This window comes from Ananas comosus, linkage group 6, assembly GCF_001540865.1.
Source record: "Ananas comosus cultivar F153 linkage group 6, ASM154086v1, whole genome shotgun sequence".
Classification (NCBI taxonomy): Eukaryota; Viridiplantae; Streptophyta; class Magnoliopsida; order Poales; family Bromeliaceae; genus Ananas; species Ananas comosus.
In genome coordinates, this window is record NC_033626.1 from 6,638,482 (window position 1) to 6,657,650 (window position 19,169).

Below are 19,169 nucleotides of genomic sequence, written 5' to 3' on the forward strand. Positions count from 1 at the left end.
GCTGAACATGAGCGAGCTGACCCCAGCTTGTGTTCAGCTCGTTTACTAAACGAGCGAATCGATCTCGAGCTTATTTCGAGCCGAACATGAGCTGACTCGCGAACAGCGAGCTAGATTGCCACCCCAATCTGTAAGTAGCCAAAGATATCATCATCCCTGAAAAAAGAATAGGAATGAGAAAAATCTAAAGAACACGGGAAGGATTTCTCAACTGGATCAATTGAATCAACAAACTGCCCATCTGTACAATTTCACCTCTTATAGATGGTTCTTCTCCCTGTACATTTACGTAATCCGATGATAGGCTAGGAATTAACCCATGCATCTCCAAACTAGAAACCTCCATTCCTTTAATACTTTAATCAAATTCCCCCTTCTCAAATTCTATTTATGAAGCTAATCAAATTTCAGTTTAGCTTGTTTGGGACTTCCGCAGAATTACCTAAATAATACTTTAATCAAACAATATCACCTCCTTTTGGACTACAGGAAGCACCAGTTGCCTGCTTTCCCCTGCTCAAAAGCCTCTTTAACGACCTCAACCTCGCCATAGATGGGGACTTTATCTCCTCTGGAGGCGAGATTGGTGCTGGCAATCCTGGAAAACATCGGCGTGGAATCTCTATCATGAGCACCCCTTCTTCCTTTCTCGTAGAAGAAGAAGAAGAAGAAGAAGAAGAAGAAGAAGAGCCCGACGAACTCGACGCACCTTCTTGTGCACTAACCCCACCCTGAATCCCCCAGAAGAGCACATTTGTAGGCAAAGCCGGCGACTCCCTCGAAGACCCATTTCCACTAACGTCTTGTGGACGCCGAATTCCTGCTGATCCGGCAGCGGGATCAGGTTGGGCGGTGACTAGTGTGCGACAAAGGGGACATGTAGAGTGGGAGTGGAACCACATGTCGATGCACTCGACATGAAACCTGTGGTCGCAATCAGGAAGTAGACGAATCCGCTCACCCTCCGAGACCTCGGAGAGGCACACGGCGCACTCCAGCCCCTCCTTGTAGTTCTCCGCGCGATAAGCAGCGACCGGGAGCGCCGTAAGAACGTCCGGGTGGAGGCCGCTGCGCGGCGCGAGCTCGGTGGCGAAGACGAAGCGGCGCCGGGAGCGGGAGCGGCCGAGCACGGGATTCGCGCCCACGTACTGCTTGGCGTAGAGGTAGAGGACGAATATGAAGGCGACAACAATGAAGAGGAAGATGACCGCAGCCACCATGATCTCGCTGCTTATGGTCGCCGCCGCGGCGCTATTGGTGGGCGCCGACGCCTCCTCCTCCGCCATTGTTGCTGCTAAAAATGGGATTTTGGGAATTAACTGGGTTTCTGTCTAAAATGGGGAAACTCTGCGGAACCGGTGAGATTTGGGGAATTGCGGGGGGTTTCTGTGGAGAAGGTTGCAGTGGAGAGGGGAGAGAGGAAGATGAGAGAATGGGGTGGTTTCGTTGTTTTGGTTAGAGGAGTTTATTGTTGTGGAAGGGAAGGGAAGGGAACGGTGATGTGTAGAAGCGAGCTATCCCAAAGGAGGGTTTTAACGTCCATTGGAAGGAGGAAAGTGAGGGGAAACAGAGTGTGACGTGGACGAGTAACGTTGATGGAAATTAACAACGTCAACGGCGGCGCCAAAGTTGAAGAATTCTTCAAAACGTGACTAAAAAGATCTGGATATGCTTGCGTATATAATAATAATTTAATTTCCAATTTCCTCAAAGAAAAAAAAAATCAATTCCATAATGAAAACTTAGAAAGTGATAGAGAAAAACACACATATTATTTATTACCTTTCATTCAATGCTAGGGTAGTTATTCGCGCGATGCGACGAATAAATATTATTATAGTCAACTTTTATTATATCTACTAAATTTTTTTCTTTTTATATGTTGTGTTTTAGAAAGTAATCTATTTTTTTTCATCTTTTAAAATACTAAATTTTGATTTGTTTTCGGCTTCTTTTTCTTAATATTCAATATATATATAACTTTGATTTTTTTACTAAAAATTTTGCTATTTTATTTCTTCTATAATTATACTGTTTGATTTTATTTTATCACTCTGATTCTAATTTTAAAACTTATTCTTATTCTTTATTTTTTTTTCATAAGTGCCACTTACGTAAATAAGTAAAAACATAGACATTAAATTTGAAAAGTAAGTGAAAGTATAAAAAATAAATAAATAAATAAAAGATAGTAAAAAAAAATATTGAAATACCTAAGAAGAAATGAATGAAATAGAACTAATAGTAAAAATAATAAGAAAAGCAAGTATAATAGTAGCTGGTTATGCAAAAAATACTGTAACAGCAATAACAAATCAAAAGTAACAAAGCAAAACAACAATATCTTTTTGCAATCTAGAGTTATAGTAGAAAAAAAATAATAATAGAAGAAAATTAAGTGCACAGTACAGAAAATTTATTAGAATACATAAGATGTNGTAAGGAAAAACTAGATGAAGATAGGATAGAAAAACCTCCTAATAAAAAGAAGAGTTACAGAACCAAACCAGCGAAGATTTTTAAAAAATAAAGCAGCTAAGAACCAAAAGAAGTTACAAAATTAATATAAGAAGAAAGATAGAAGGATAAATTAAAAGGAGTCGATAATGGTGCTTGAATTTCTACTTCTACTACTGCTGTTTCTACTGCATCTTCAGTTTTTTTTTTCTTTTATTCGTTTTTCTTCCATAGGAAGAAAAGAACTACAAACATAAGAAGAATAAAAAGCTATTTCTACAATTGTGAATGATGTATATATTATCGTGTACATGTAAAGTAAAAATTAAATAACATTCTAAGCCATAAAATTGACAGTTACTTATGTTTTCATAGTTGGTATTACCGCTGATGCTTTTACTGCTAGTGCTGCTCCTTCTAATTTTACTCTAGGCTTAGATAATCAATAAACTTTATTAGTAATCAACAAAGGTAATTTTTGCATTTTAAATGTTATTAAAACGAATTGTACCGAAAAGTATAAATTACCTCAATAGTTGCTTTATCGGCTGTTGAGAGAAATTGATGGTTGCAACAGTTGCACAATTGCTATCCAAGCTGTCTTATCATACAAAATATTTATTGATATTTAATCATATAATTGTTTATTTTTCATCATCATCAATAATATAAGAAACGTATACATTAAATTTGTAAAACCTATTAAAAAGTAATTAAAAGTAAAGAAGTAAATATTAAAATAACTGAAAAATATTTGAAACTATATAGAAATTTCTTAAATAGCTTTCTATAATTGGTAACGAAAGAATTGAATACCTCACAAATTCCCAGATTAGAGGATGTTTCTATACTTTTTCTTGGTTGTTAATTTTGCCTAGTTGTTAGGGAGCATATATTTAGTGAAATAAACAAATTTTTCTATTCTCGATATATTAGCGCGCACATCTAATTTGAATAGCTCTCTAATCCCGAAATTAGAGGATCAATAGTAGTTTTTATTTTTTCTTCTAAAAAATATATGAATATAATAGGTAAATCAAACTAAATATATATAAAAGGGTTATGAATAGGGGAGCCTACCGATTCAAATCCAATTGATTGCATAAAGCAACAAAAGCATGCCAACAGTAAGAAAGCAAAATTCAAATTTATTAGAAAAATATGGCTAAATTATAGAAAAAATTCCCCTGTCAATATCCGCTTTTTCACTTTTTTCCCTGTCATTCAAAAACATCCACTTTTCCCTCTTAAAAAATAAAAAATGTTCACTTCGGCCCCTACCGTCAATGTTCCGTTAGAGTTCCATTTATATCATATTTTTGTACCCAAAATACCCCTGAAACCCTCATCTTCCTCCTCCTTCCGCACCGACATTCTCGGCCATGCCGCCTCGCCCTCGCCCTCGCACATTTCTCTGTCCGTGCCCAAACACACGCCGCCGCCCTCCTCCGCCGCCTTGCCCTCGCCCTCGCACACTCCTCTGTCCATGCCCAAACACATGCCCTCGCTCTATTAAGTATTGTGTGTTGGCAAGTTTCGTGAATTGAGTCGGAGTCTTGAAGGATTTGGTGCATATTGTGAAAGTTCGAATAATCCAAGACTTCGGAGAAATTAGAAATAACTCACAACATAAATCACGATGCTAAGGTAAGCTTTCAATTCATGATATGGTAATTCACACTTATAGACATTAGAATCATGAAAATCAAAGTTTCGTGGATTAGAAAGTGCTTTGGAACTTTTTGAAACCCGAGATTGTGAAATTCTGAAAACTACAGCTGTTAACCGGTAAAGCATCGGACTGTTAACCGGTACAGCATCGGACTGTTAACTGGTACAGCATCGGACTGTTAACTGGTTAACAATATATATCGAATTTTCTGTGTCGCCTTTTGTTAACCGGTGACAACTTAATATGTTAACCGGTACACAGTGTAAAAACCTGAAAACTTTTTAATCCAACTCTAATTGATTCTAAAGTCTATAAATAAGCTATTAAGGTTCTCTAACTCAATGAACCTGATGAGAATATATGTTTGAGAAGCCCTAGAGGCTAGGATTTTGTCCAAAACCTATTTCTACAAAATAGCCTCTTCTAGGTCAATTCGAGATATTGTAATTCGAGATCTATATGTCGAATTGATCTAAGACTTTGCTTAGAGTTTTGTCTATGGTTCTTCATCGATATTCTAAGTGAAGGATCACCATAATCATGATGTTCTTCATGGACGGCGCCGTGCATTCAGCGTGATCGAAGGCGGCTCGTGGATTCGGATCGTGTGCTCGTGGATTCGAGTGGTGTTTGTGGATTCGGATGTGAGCGAGGCGTTCGCGGATTCGAACGTGAGGGTGTGGACAACCCGGAGGATTGCGCGAGATTCATATGAGGTTAAGAGAGGTCGAGTCCGTGGAGTCGGTAATCACCTTGTAATATTTTCTCTTAGTGAATTATTTTTTTCGCGTGTTGGTCCCGTGGATTTTTTATTCCAAGTTTGAGTTTTCCCACGTAAATCTCAGTGTGATTTTTATTTTCCGCATCTACTTTTATCGCATTCAGATTTGTGGTTTTTGGCCGTTACACCTATTCACCCCTCTCTAGGTGTTTGATACAATCTAGATAGATTCTAGGGCTCCTCATAACTTACACTCCCTCCTCCGCCACCTCACCCTCGCCCTCGCCCTCGCCCTCGCCCACCTCTCCGCCTATACCCACCACCATCTCCTCCCTACAATCGCCGAAATAGAGGGATAGTGAGAGTGCTAGAGGAGCAAGGGAGCAGGTCGAGGAAACAGAGTCAGAGCTGGGGTTGAGGGAGGTGCGAGTGAGGGTGCGGGATGAGCAAGATTAGGGAGAAGACGAAAAAGATTAAGGCAAGTTAGTTATTTTGTCACACTGTACCCCCCTGCAAATATTTTTTTATTTTTTAAGGAGGGCAATGTGTAGGTTTTTGAATGACAGGAGAAAAGTAAAAAATTGAATATTGACAAGGGGGTTTCTGTAATTTAACCAATATATATATATATATATATATATATATATATATATATATATATATATATATATATATATATATATATATATATATAGTAGGGCTACTATGCTATTAATAGCACAGCTGCCCTCGTGCTCCTAAGTTTCTAACCATCCATCAATTTTGATGGGTGGTTAGGGTGAGAGAGAGAAAAGAAATTTAGAAGATATTCAAAAAGATAAGAAATTGATAACCTTAATTTCTCTCTAATATCTCTTCTCTCTCTCACCTATATGTCAGTCCCCCGGAAAGGCATTTGGACGCGTAACGCGCAGGCGAAGCCACCGATAGGACCGGGAATTCCTCTGTAGCGGACGTAGTCTCCCCAGTAGTACAAGGCGTGCAATCCCAAAATCACGAATGTTTCAAAAGAATATATAATCAGATTGCCTAAGGAATACAATAATAATCTAGCTTGCTATTACACATTCATTTCACAATCACGTTAACATCAATTCAGTTTACATTTTTTATTCCAAATTAAATCTCAAGTACTAATAAGTTTCAAGTTGATACATTTTCTTTTTTGTTCTTAGACCTAAGCTAACTGTCTAGGGTACTGCTACGTTCGGTCTTGTGTGGGCGCTATTACTGACTAATGCCCTCGATCGGCGCAGCGCCGCGCCGTACATGAATGGAACGAATGATAACGTCCCAAAACAAAGTGGGGTGAGAACAATCATGGTTCCAGTGGGTAACGGCACCAGGAAAAGCTCGACCGATAGGTCCGAGGAGGCACTGCAACATGTTAGTTCAACAATATACAACAGATATATATATTCAATTGAAATACATGACATACCTCACAATATGCGATATGAAAATCATGCAACAACTAGTAGATCATTTGAATTCTACTTTTATTTGGCTACTTTAGCTCATAACTTTACTCTAAGGTTTCTATTACCTTAGGATCACAACACCAACCACTAGCTTCTAAGGTTTCTATTTACCTTAGGTCAAGCCTCTATCTCTAGCTCATAAGGGTTCCTCTACCCTATCATAGCTAACCACCCGACTCGACTTCGAGTCAATCATCTGCGGATAGTCCGCGCACTGGCTGCTCAACAGCCTACCGCACTCTCTCTGACTCAGCCTCCCAGCGACGAAATCGTCGCACACGCTGAACACGGCTCGAGCCACAAGACTTGACCATCGGTGGCGATCGCGTTGCACTTACCCAGCGTGAGCTCAAGACATGACATACTGTCTGGCGGCGAACGGGTGGCACCACACCCAACAACGGTCATGTCAGACTCAGTCACCTGGAGGCACCCGCATCGTACTTACCCAGCATGGATTCAGTCTACTCTGGCGGTCTGATTCTCAAATGGCTTAACCACTCTGGCGGCGAAATCGTCGCACAAACGCCAGCACAATGGTTCAAGCCCCGGGCGGTGATCTCCATATGATCGCCCCCAATCTACCCACGGTACCGAGCTCGGCGGCGAAGTCGTCGCACGAACGCCCTAGCCTGTACCAGGGACATCATAAGTCCTGGGATTCCGGAATCCACTTTGCCACAGGTCGAGGGTCCATAACAAACCCTATACTGTCGACCTAGCTCATCCTAGTGGTTATACCACTATACTCATCAACCTAGGTTCCAATACTCTAGGTTCTATGTCAACATCACTTAACCTAGATACACTTGCTAGGTTCTTGTCATCTTCGCCTAGATGACCACTTCTAGGTTTACTAGTTCAACCTAGGTTTTACTAACACTAGGTCAAATGCCACATACCTAGATTGTTCGACTCTAGGTTTACTAATCAATCTATGTTCTTTAACACTAGGTTAGATGCCACTCGATCTATCCGACAACCTAGTTGTCCAATCAACTCTATTTACACTAGAGTTATCATGTCACTTACTTAGCTCTCATGATGCTACTTTGCATTCTCTACTTTAACTAGCATTATGTACATGCTATGCTCATTATGCTTTCTACTTAGTATCTCCATCTATGCATAATTAATACATGCATTCTTTACATCAACTAGCATTAATTACTTAGCATGCTTTCCATTTAGCATTTGCATCTTATATTAATCATGCTCTCTACTTAACCTTTATTAGCATGGCTCTATGCATCATTATTTAACATGCATTTACACTATGCATTATTATCATCATGCATTCCAATTACTTGCTTGCATTATTCATTTATCATGCTCATCATGCATTCTTTACTTTACTTGCATTTACTCTATGCATATTTATTAATGCACCATTTGGTCTTGTCTACATGCACATGCATCAATATGAGATTACATTGCTAAGACATAAAGGGCGACCTAGTCGCTTCGGTAAGCACAACCCACCTTTAACTCGCGTTCCGATTGCTCGTCGACACTTGCAATCGGCCTCCCGCGGCACTCGGCACCCTTTGGGCCCGACAAGCTCTTGCACCTCAACCGTGTTCCGCTTTACAAATCCGGAAATTATAGGTCTTTGGTTATGCGCCACGATGCCACACGTCCGTTCCCACGAACATACGACGCCGTCTCGGACCTACAGGCAAGAATGAAGCCTCAAGGCTTATTTCTTTAATAACTTTAAAACGGCTCGACGAATGCTCAATCCGTCTTCGCCCACGCGTTTCTTGACCTAGCAATTAGGTTTCCAAGCACTCAAAATAGATCAAAACCCCACATTAGCAAAATCCCCATTTGGGATGCCCTAATGCAACATAGGCTTAATACCTCGGATTTGATCTATAAAACAAGCAAAAGAAAGCTTGTTAATCATCTAGAAGCTCATCTAGGAGCATTCGAACTCATTCTAGGGTGTTTAAAGCAAACCCTAGAAATCCACCATTAGAGCCTCATGAAGAACACCATGGATTTCATGTGTTCTAGGCCTCTACGAAGTTCTAAAGCTTGTAGGGAGATCAAAATCCAAAGATCTAGGGTTTAAAATCCATTCTACAAAAATCTACCATGAGAGGCTTGGAAGCTTACCTCTCCTAGAGCTCCAAGGGAGAGAAGAAGATGAAGAGGATGATGATGGTGATGATCCTCTTCCTCTCCTCCATCTTCTCCTTCTTTTCTTTTTTCTTCTTTTCTCCTTTTCCTTTCTTCTCTTCTCTTTTTTCTTCTCTTTTCTTGCAACCGGTTGAGAGAGGGAGAGAGACACGAGAGAGAGAGAGAGAGAACTGTGGGAGTGAGAGAGAGTGAGATAAAACACTCTCTAATAGTGTATTGTAACAATATCCACCTAGCCTCTCAATATTTTCCGTTTTTCCAACTTAACCCACTGTTCTAGGTCCCTTGTACCGGTACACGGGCTCTTGTACCGGTACAAGGCCCGACAGACAGCCAAAATCGAGAGCTAGCTCGCTCGGTTTCGCAGGTTTTGTACCGGTACAAGGCCCCCCTTGTACCGGTACAGCGCCGTAGCACTGTTCCGTGATGGTTGTACCGGTACAGCCATCATGCTTGTACCGGTACAGCACCTGCAGAATGCTATTTTCACTTCTTTTCGGCTCTATTTCGCGCCGCACGATGTCAAGACCCTTCCAACTCCTTTGGAACTCACTTTTACTCTTCCAATCATGTTGGAATACCAACGAAAACTTGTCCATCCATCTTCTTCGCATACTTTAATCGATTTGGCTAAAGTTCGATAATTTCTTCCGAAACCTCGGGGGTTACACTAACCACCCATCAAAATTGATGGATGGTTAAAAACTTAGGAGCACAAGGACTGCTGTGCTCCTAATAGCACAGTAGCCCTACTATATATATATATATATATATATATATATATAGAGAGAGAGAGAGAGAGAGAGAGAGAGAGAGAGAGTGTGTGGGTAAAGCAAACTAAGTGTATATAGAAAGATTATGCACAGAAAAGCTTATAGACACAGAACCAAATGACAGCATGTCACACCCCGAGGTTCCTTTGAAGTTTAAAATCGATGCAGAAGTGTCCAAATTTTTATTTTATTTTTTTAAACCTTGACCACAGGGAATGTCAGATCAGCCAAAAATACAGAAAATCCACTGTTCACACGAACAAAGTCTCCACTATATTTGCACGGTGTCGCACAAGTATAAGATACAACCACATCATATAAACATCCATATACAATCACCACATCACAGAAACCAATTCACATTTATTCAATCACAAGATTACAATATTTTCTTTATAAATTTACATCTATTAGTTTGAAACGTTTTCCACCCGGAAACTCATTTTGAAATACTAAAAATCATAAAAAGTGAAAAATCCTTTCTAAAACCGTTTCCCACACGAAAATCTTTTTCTTTAAAACAAGCTACCACGAGGGGTAGAAAATCATTTTCATACTTCACATGAAAACCACAAGTACTTTATTTAACTTTCCAAAACCATATATATATCCAACTGAAAAGAAACCAACTGAACTATAAAATATCTAAGTTACATTATTCTAAATAAGTAAGGATAGAAACTAAACCAATTTAATCGGGACGGAAACTCTATCGACCGCTACTAACGTGTCTCACGCCTCGTCGCACCCTCATCGCCTACTTCACCTAAAAAATAGTGGGGTTGAGAACATGTAAACACGTCTCCCCTCCCAGTGGGTACCGCAAGTCGACGAAGGCGAGGAATACTCACCGGTACAGAGAAAGATAATCAGAGTTATGAGCAGATATCACAAATACAGTAGCAATAATAACAAAAGGAAAGAAAATAGTAATAGAACAAATAACTACCACTACTGTAAAGTCGAACAGAATACATACATGGATATCATAACTACAGTAGCAATGATGCAGGGGGTAAACAATAGTATAGAGGAATGTAACTAGCTGCTACTGTAATACAGAACAACGTACAAGTATGGATCAACGAGACGATCAGTCCCAAAAATACCCAATCCAGAAGCTGCCATATCAGTCCAAAGACCTCAGGCTATGCCACTACCGCTTTAGCAAGGATGTGACCCGAGCAATAGGCCGCTAGGGTCTCCCTGGCATAGAACCCAACAATAGGCCACTGAGCTCACAGGTAGGATGTATGACAACTTTTCCAAAAAAGAACACCCTCCTGAGGTGGATCAGATCGCTGGTGTATGTGAAATGCATATGAGAAATGGCGATCGATGCAATATGCTCAATAGCCCACTGTCGGCGAATAGCCGAAGTAAAGTCCAACAAAGAGTAACTGACCAACTAAGTCAACCTCTATCTCAAAGATAGAACAATATCAGAGTAACCAACCAACCAGGTCAACCTCTATCTCAAAGATAGAAAAATATTACCAACCAATCATATCAAAACAGTGCAGGTCATGCAATAGACCACTAGAAATGGCACAGGCCACGAAGTCAACTAATGTCAAATCACAGCATGTATGAATACGAGTGTCACTGACTACAAAGTCAACTAATGTCAAATCACAGCATGTATGAATACGAGTGTCATCGACTAGAAAGTCAACTAATGTCAAATCATAGATCAGTATAATCTATAATCATCTGTCGGCAACTAGCCGACAATCCTACCCGTCAGAGTATACTGACCTCATAGGTCATCAAACGACAGAAGTCATGTAACCGACCGACTAGGTCACAAGAGTGTCACAATGGACGAGATGCAAACAATATCCGCTCTACTTCTCGAAAATGATAACAAATATAGAAGAAGACTAAGTAGAGCAATACATAAATGTTCACATGGTGTCAGGTCCAAGAATGGTAAACAACTGTAATAAGAGAGATAGAGCAGAGAGAATATCACCTAGCGTGTACCACTAGACCGACTCCGGATCGAAGTATCTACCTGTATGAATAACGCGCCTATCTCGCGACTGTGGAAGAACATCAACTAGACCTACGGAGAGTCCACCGGGTTAGAATCCAACCCATAAATATGAAATACTAAACTCACATCCCCACAATTAATCCCACGGGGATCGGTTTCCCAAAACCGATTACCGTTACTCGCCGGGAGTCCCGAAAATCGCACTGGGACTCCGCCGGGACCCACGAAGTGTCCCGACACTCACTGACTCATGCCATGAGTCACCCATTGCCACAAAACATATCGTTTTGGATGTCTTGGCAGTAAACACAAGGTCATAAATCAGAACAATTATCGTCGGATAATCGTTTAGATCCGGGTTCTCGGAAGTGTCAATTTCGACACCAGAACCCACCATTGCTCATCCATCATCTTCGAACCCTCGAAACGACGTAACTGACTAGCCAACAAGGCTCAGTGACAAATGTAATGTGCTCGAACATCGTCAGAAGGAATCCGAACCGAAATCGCGTTCCGTCGATGAATTTCGCCGAAAAACGCTCTGAAAATCGATATTCGATTTCCGCAAAGGCCTCGGACCTTGGATAATCAGTCCAGAGATCACCCGCCACCCTCACCAACTACCCACAGTAGCCACGAAGTGAACATTTGCATAAAAGTCCCTACAATCACATAAAATTATATTATTTTATGTGATTTTTGGGGTTTTACTGCTTAACAGCACAAATCAAAGGTTTTCGAGGCTGGCCGAGACACACATTGATAGGTCTCAACGTGCCGGAGGCCATGCTCACGATCCGGACCACTGTGGAGAGTGCGGGAGCGACACCAAGTTCAGCGAACTGCTCGCGCTGAACCTAAACCACGCTTACCTCGCAAACTGAGGGCTCGTTGACCCCAAAGGAGATGAGCAAGATGATTGGCACTGATCATGAATCATCGTGCTCACTTCCGAAAGCATCGGGGTGCCCTCGGGTCGCCGGAACAGCAATCCGAACCGAAAATAATGCACAGATAACAGCTTAATAAAGCTTACCATCTAGGGGGAGTTAGGGCACGGCCGGCGGCTGCGGGGCGGCGGTCGCGCCGGCGACGGGTGGGTGCGGCCGGTGGGTGGATGCCAGGGCTCACGTCGGCTGGTGACGGAAGGTAGTGGCGGCGGTAGGCAATGATGCCCTAGCCGCACGGGTCAAGGAGGAGCTGGGCTCAAGTCCGACCGGCAGGGGGCTCCGGCGGCGGGGGCACCGGCGAAAATAGGATGCAGCCAACCAGGGGAAGCTGGCGCTCACACTAGTCAGCAGCGGTGGCGGCACGAAAAGAAACTGAGCCCGCACTGTCACGCCCCCGCCTCGAAACCCCTACCAATTTGGCACGGTTCGGGCGCGGCGAACGTGCAGCAACTCCCCTGCTTGCCCAAGGCTCACAACCTGATCATGAACAAGAATTTAACCAGAAAAATTTAAATTCATACATACACGATCAACGGGGCGCAAGTGTAACATACCAAATTTTGGTATAAAAATAAAAATAAATAAAAATAGTGTGAGAAACTATTTTTATTGGGTTTATAGAAGTAAAGCATAAGTCAGAAGTGACTTGTGCTGAAATCGGAATGAAAACAGAAGATCTAGAATTTTCTGTTGGAAACGGGACAGAGAAATTAGCAGAAAATGCACAGTCTCAGAAAATTATGAAAATTGGAGGATAAGTCAGAAATATTTTTATGAGGCTAGATTTAAAGTTTCATATTTTTCTGACACCCATAGAGTGAGAAATAAAATCCGACAGTTATCTGATAAAGATTACAGTTCGGTACGGTTTTCGGTGACCAAATGACGTCGAAACTGGAAACTTAAAATATATTCTTGCTCAGTACGTAAAACCGAACATGACTGTCAAGTTTGAGCTCAAACGGACATTCAGGGAGCTCCGGCGAAAGATATCAGATTTCAAGCTGCCCGGGAGTGAATAGTGTCGTGGGGGTATTATAAAGAAGCTGTTGCTTCTTCTTCTCCTTCGGCCGCACACCACACATGCACACGACACACACACACACGCAAGGAAAGGGAAAGAGAGAAAACTCCTTTTCTCTCTCTAGATCTCTCCCAAAATTGAAGGTTTTGGTGGAGAAGCAAGCTTGGAAGTTGATCTTCATCTTCTTTATCTTCTTCCTCTCCATTAGAGCAAGCTTTGAAGGTAAGCTTCAAACCCTTTAATGGCATTTCTCTCTAGTTTGGTTTTTAAGCTCTAAGAATGGATTTAGAGGTATTCTAGCATGCTAATTAGAGGTTTGATGCTTGAAATCAAGGCTCTAATGGTGGATTTTTACCTATTGAAACCTAGAGCTCCAAAATGAGGGCTTTAATGGTAGATCTCTAAAGATAGGTCTAAATGCTTTGGAAATGGTTTTAGTGGAACCCATTGATGCCTAATAGATGATTAATGCTTGAATCATAGAGCAATTTAATGATTTCTTGCATAGTTGTAAACCTAGGGCTCAAAATGCAAACTTTCAACATATGAGGGTTTGATCTCATTTGACCCTCCGTAAACCAAATTGCTAGGTAACGAAACGCGTTGGCGAAGACGGTTCGGCAATCCGACGAGCCGTTACAAAGTTATTAAAGAAATGGACGTTTAGGCTTCGGGTCCGCCGGGAGGGCCGAGGCGATATCGTAAATTCATGAAAATGGATTTGAAGCATCGTGGCACATAACCGAAGACCTTTAATTTTCGGATCGTGAATTGGAGGCCGTTCGGGTGGTCGCGTGAGAGATCGGGCCAAACCGGGTGCCGGGTGCCGCGGGCGGCCGATTGCAAGTGTCGACAAGCAATCGGAATGCGAAATGAGGTGGGTTGTGCTTACCGAAGCGACTAGGTCGCCCTTTATGTCTAAGAAATGAGATTTCATATTGATGCATATTGACATAATATAAGAATGTGAAAAGAATGCATGTTAACATACTATAGAAATGCTAGATGAATGCATATGATTAATGCTTTGAATGCATAATATAAAGGGCGTATGAATGTTAGCATTATAAGAACATCATAAAAGGAATGTATGATGACATGTTGTAGAATATGCTAAATGTAATGCATAATGAATTAAGTGCTAAAAGAATGCATGAGATGCTAAGTATGGACTATTTTGGATAATGACTATATGTATGTTGACAAATCATGTGATGCTAGTGGTATATGTGCATGATGATATATTATGAATTTACATATTGTGGATTATGTTAAATAGAAAAACATACTTGATGACATATTGCCATGTTGTGGAACATAGTGGACAATCTATATATATATTAGATCGAGTGGCATTAAACCTAGCATCTTGAACCTAGCAAACACTTGTGGTGATTGATCATATATATTCTGGTGTCATTCATGTATGTTAGGACCCTATTATTGTGTAAATGTGAGAGTTGGACTTGAACATTAGTAAACAAGGGTGACAATGACAATAGAGACATGATTGGCATCAAGAAAGTGATTGTTAAACATAGTTTAACCATATTGACATTGGTCCAAGTTGACATAGAGAGTGGCATGATTAAATAGGTAGAGACCTATCATGACATTGGCATTGTGACGAGTGGCTATGAATCCTCAAGTTGAGGATTGGATCGATACTCACGTTACGTCTTGGCTTGAGGGAGGTAGCTCCCCCTCGGGCGGTGCGCTCCGGAGTTGGTCACCACTGGGCGTGGTAAAGTCCCACCAGTTGACGGTCCCTAGGGAGGTTCGAGTCCCCCGTTATTAAGGGATTTGGTTGTGAGTTATTGGGGTTAACATGGTTAACCGGTAAGATTGGGTCATAGCCAAATGAGTGTACAACAAGTATGCATTATGAGTTATGGATTTGGTATCCTAGTCGAGAGGATTTAGGGCTGAGGTGTATGTGAGACGTCCATCGCCTCGAGCCTGGTTCTAGTGCGGTACTCCGCAGACGATTGACTCAAGACCGAGTCGGGTGGTTAGCCTTGTAAAGGTAGATGAAACTTTATGATTAAAACGGTGATTGACAAGAATCTAAGATAGAGGAAACCTTAGATATCGAATGGATGAGCTATGGTTAGCAGAATTGAAAGTAGTGTCAAATGAACTACTAGTTGGTTGCATAGTTGCATTATTGCATGATTTGCATATAGCATTGCATTATTGCATTCGTGAGGCAATGCATGGTTTTATTCGTTGCATAATCAAGATATATATCTATCTGTTTATTGAACTAACTTGCAGTTGCCTCCCTTGGACCTATTGGTCGAGCTTTTCCCTTGGGTGGCCGTACCCACTGGGAACCATGGAGTTGGTTCTCACCCCACGTGGTTTTGGGGTGTTACAGGTTCGCACGTGAGCGGCGCGGCGGCGCGAGGCGAGGGCGTAGCTCCATAGTTAGCGCCCTACCACCGAGACCAGAGATAGCGGTACCCTGAGTCGGCCTTACTTAGGGATGTAAAGAATGAAAAGAATCAAGTTGTAATAATCATGTTAAATCGGATTGTATTTGGAAGTTAAGTGAAGGCTAATGTAAGAACCAATTGAGAATTGTGATGTAAAAATATATGAATATGAATGTATGTAATAATATAGGATGTGTTTATATTGTTTGATACCTTCCATTATGCAATCTTGATTGAAATGTGTTCCTGGTTGGAACTTCGCACATTGTTTTGATTGCTATGCCTTGAACGTACAGGGGAGACTCTGTCCGCAGTACAGGGGAAACCCTGTCTATTCGGCGGTCTGTCGGCGGCGCCGCGATCCGGCCAAATAGGCGGGCGGTCGCGGGGCGTGACAGATAAGATGGTATCAGAGCATAAAAAGAACATAAAAAGAATAATAGAAAATGGTTTAGTTGGACCTAGGAAACCCTAGGATAGTGAACCATAGGAGATTAAGGCTCGTGAGAGACGAGGACTTGTTTCTTTTGGCGAAAGGTTAATTGATTGGGTTATGTTGTAAACCTCTAAAACGGATGTTGGGGGTAGATTCAAGGTGTGGTTTATTCTCAACCGAGGGTGTTCATGTTGGATGCATACAACATGAAACCGAGTAATGAGAATAGACGACCTTGCGTGACTTTCGCCCGATTTGAGTCGGTATTAAGTGTTTCGTGTTCGACCTAGAAGGTCGAGGATTAATAAGGTCGTCGCGTTTTAGGGAGTAATAGCATCTCGTAGGCGATCTTCATTTAGATCGGCGCGGGATGGGCCAAGTGGTGTCCCTGGGCAATTTGAGGCGAGCGGAGACTTGGAACTTCGCGAGTTTTGGCGTCCCTCGTGACTTTTGAGAAATTAACGGGATCCTCATCGTGTTAAACCACTTTTGGTCGAATTGACCAAAATGTGTCGAGAGAAATAGTTGCACAAGTTCCAATTAGCATTCCAACAATGTTGGGAGGGTTAAAGTTGAGTTCCAAAAGAGTTAGAAAGGTTTTAGCATTGCTCGGCGCGAGTTGGAGTCGAAGCGGTGCAAAATCGAAATTCTGGAACATGTGTTACCGATTTAACACCAGGGGGGTACCGGTATAGCATGGTTGTAACGAAGTGAATTCTCGAGAGCCGAGAGTTGGACTTCGTTCAGGATCGGCTAGTTGTTGAGTGGGTATGTAATATACCGAAACTTCGGTAAGCGAACATCGAACCTCAGTCAAATTGACCAAAGAGCGAGGTTGGTACGCTTCGGAAAGGCCGAAGGCGTCAAATAATGCAAAAGTGCATTACTGGGGATCTTCGAGAGCTTTGGAAATCAAAATCTGCAAAACTGCAGATTTTGTGCTCTCGGGGACCGGTCCCTGCCGGGAGAGACCGGTCCCCGCACTCACAGACAGCGAAAGGGAGGAAAAATCGGCTAAGTCCTTGGTGGACAGCTCTCGGAGACCGGTCCCTGCTGGAGAGACCGGTCCCTGAGAGACCGGTCCCCCAAAGAAAGACCGGTTGCATCGGGTGTGAGCTCTGCTGACTGCGGGGAGAAGCTCTCGGAGACCGGTCCCTCGTCGGGGACACCGGTCCCCGAACCCGAAAATGGCCCAGTCAGGGCAGTGTAAAAGAATAAAAGTTGAGGGGCTTGTTTGCACTTATGCAACATGTGGGGCTATGTGAGGGGTATGAGAGCTCTTTTCTCTTATTTCTCACCCACACACCCTCTCATATCTCTCTTTCTCTCTCTAGCAGACAAGAAGAGGAAGAAGAAAGGAAAGGGAAGAAAAAGAAGAAGAGGGAGGTCTTCCTCATCTTCCTTATTTTCTCCTTGGTTGGAGCTTCTTTGAGAGGTAAGCTTCTAAGCTCTCTCCCATGGTGGATTTCTAGAGATAGACTTGATTGCTCTAGAAATGGAGTTTTGTATTATGTGAGGGCGTAGTACCTGCCAGTACAGGTATAGAGCCAGATGGCACTAGCAAAGTGCTAGAAGTAATTTATGGCGAGAAGTGAGACTCGCGGTAGAAATAGAAGCGTCGAAATGACTCTCAAAGCAGTATGAGTGGTAAATTGCGAGAGTCGAGCCATAACGCCTATGGGCACCCGAGTAGTCCGAAAATTTCGGATGTCATTCCGGTAAATCGAACAGTGAAAGTAGCATCACTTTTGAGAGAACGGTCGATTAGTGGCCAAGTTTGAGCATGTGGGCCTAGTAGTACCTCAAGGTGAGGTAGGCGGTTGTGCTCGTGCGGCCGGTGTGCATAGGCAAGATTGCCTAATGCTGGACTTCGTGTGGAACGCTGTAGAGGCGTAGAGCGCTCGAGTGTAGAGACCCGCAGAGTACGGATGCGTATTCAGCCAAGTGAGTGAGTTGGCAGTAGCACTTGAGCATTGCTAGGTGTGAAGCGTGCCATGGATCACTCGTGGGACTGGTGACTCGCACTAGGTGTATAGGAGCCGATATTGGTACGTGTGACTCGGTAGAGTATGTCGTGTAGGACGACGACGGCGGGTAGTGCTTGGGGACGACCCGTGCCTGGACCGTTTGTGGACTGTGGAGCCTGGGCCCATTGGGCAGGCACAGTCAGCTGTGAGTGACAGCGGCCCGGTACCTACGGGTAGGGCGGAGTTCTAGTCAGGACGGTAGTCCGAGTTTAGGCCCGGGAGCGTGGAATGCCACGCGATAGATTGTGTGACCGATGGTACACCGAGTATGGTTGTGACCCAACCCGATGACTTGACGTGGTTTGGGGTCTTAGTTGCTCCTGGTTGGAGTGTGTGCGAATTCCCAAGTGAGAATTTCACCCGATCATGATTGGGTCTACATTTGCGAACGAGAGACGCTGCGTATTGAGACAGGTTTAAGCTGTAAGCCTACGTAGGATTGGTGGCCTTTGGTCCACCGGTGGAGACCGACAAGAGCGATTTGGCAGATAGCCTTATCGAGGAGTTTGACTCGAATTCACGAACGAAGTGCTCGCGTGAGCTCGTTGCGAGAATAGTTTGATGTTGATCGTGGCATGTGGTATCAGATGATGAAGTACTCTTTGTGAGACATCAATCTAGTGGAAAGCCACATGATGTTGGAGACTATGCTTGTAAGCGAACTGAGACTTGAGATGTGCCGAAGTGGGCCATCTCGCGTTAAAGTTAAGGGTCAGTGCAAAATTAGAGCACTCATGACGAAGCGATGCATCGGTGATATTGCTCCTAAGCAATGTCGGTGATCGAATCAGAATGTATTCCCTGAAGGGAAGGTAAGTGCAAGAAAGAGTTCTTTGTGTACCGAATGGCGAGTGGTGTTGGAGCGCGTAGAGTCGTCGAGTATCGACTTACGCTGCCACCATGACATGCAAGACCCGTGATGCACTTTTCTATCACACCTTGCAAATGTGTCTAGGATTAAACCCACGTCCTTCAGTATGAGCCGCTTCTGGAACCACGATAGTGTGAAGCCGCTCCGGAGTGGGAAAATAAGTTGGTACCCTCAA

At 42.8% G+C, this 19,169-nt stretch overlaps 1 protein-coding gene across 1 annotated transcript; it reads right to left on the reverse strand.

The window, feature by feature from the left end:
* Positions 241-1,499, reverse strand: LOC109711422 (RING-H2 finger protein ATL3-like). Its single transcript, XM_020234441.1, has one exon. It carries the CDS (start codon positions 1,284-1,286, stop codon positions 459-461), a length of 828 nt encoding a protein of 275 aa, XP_020090030.1. The 5' UTR covers positions 1,287-1,499; the 3' UTR covers positions 241-458.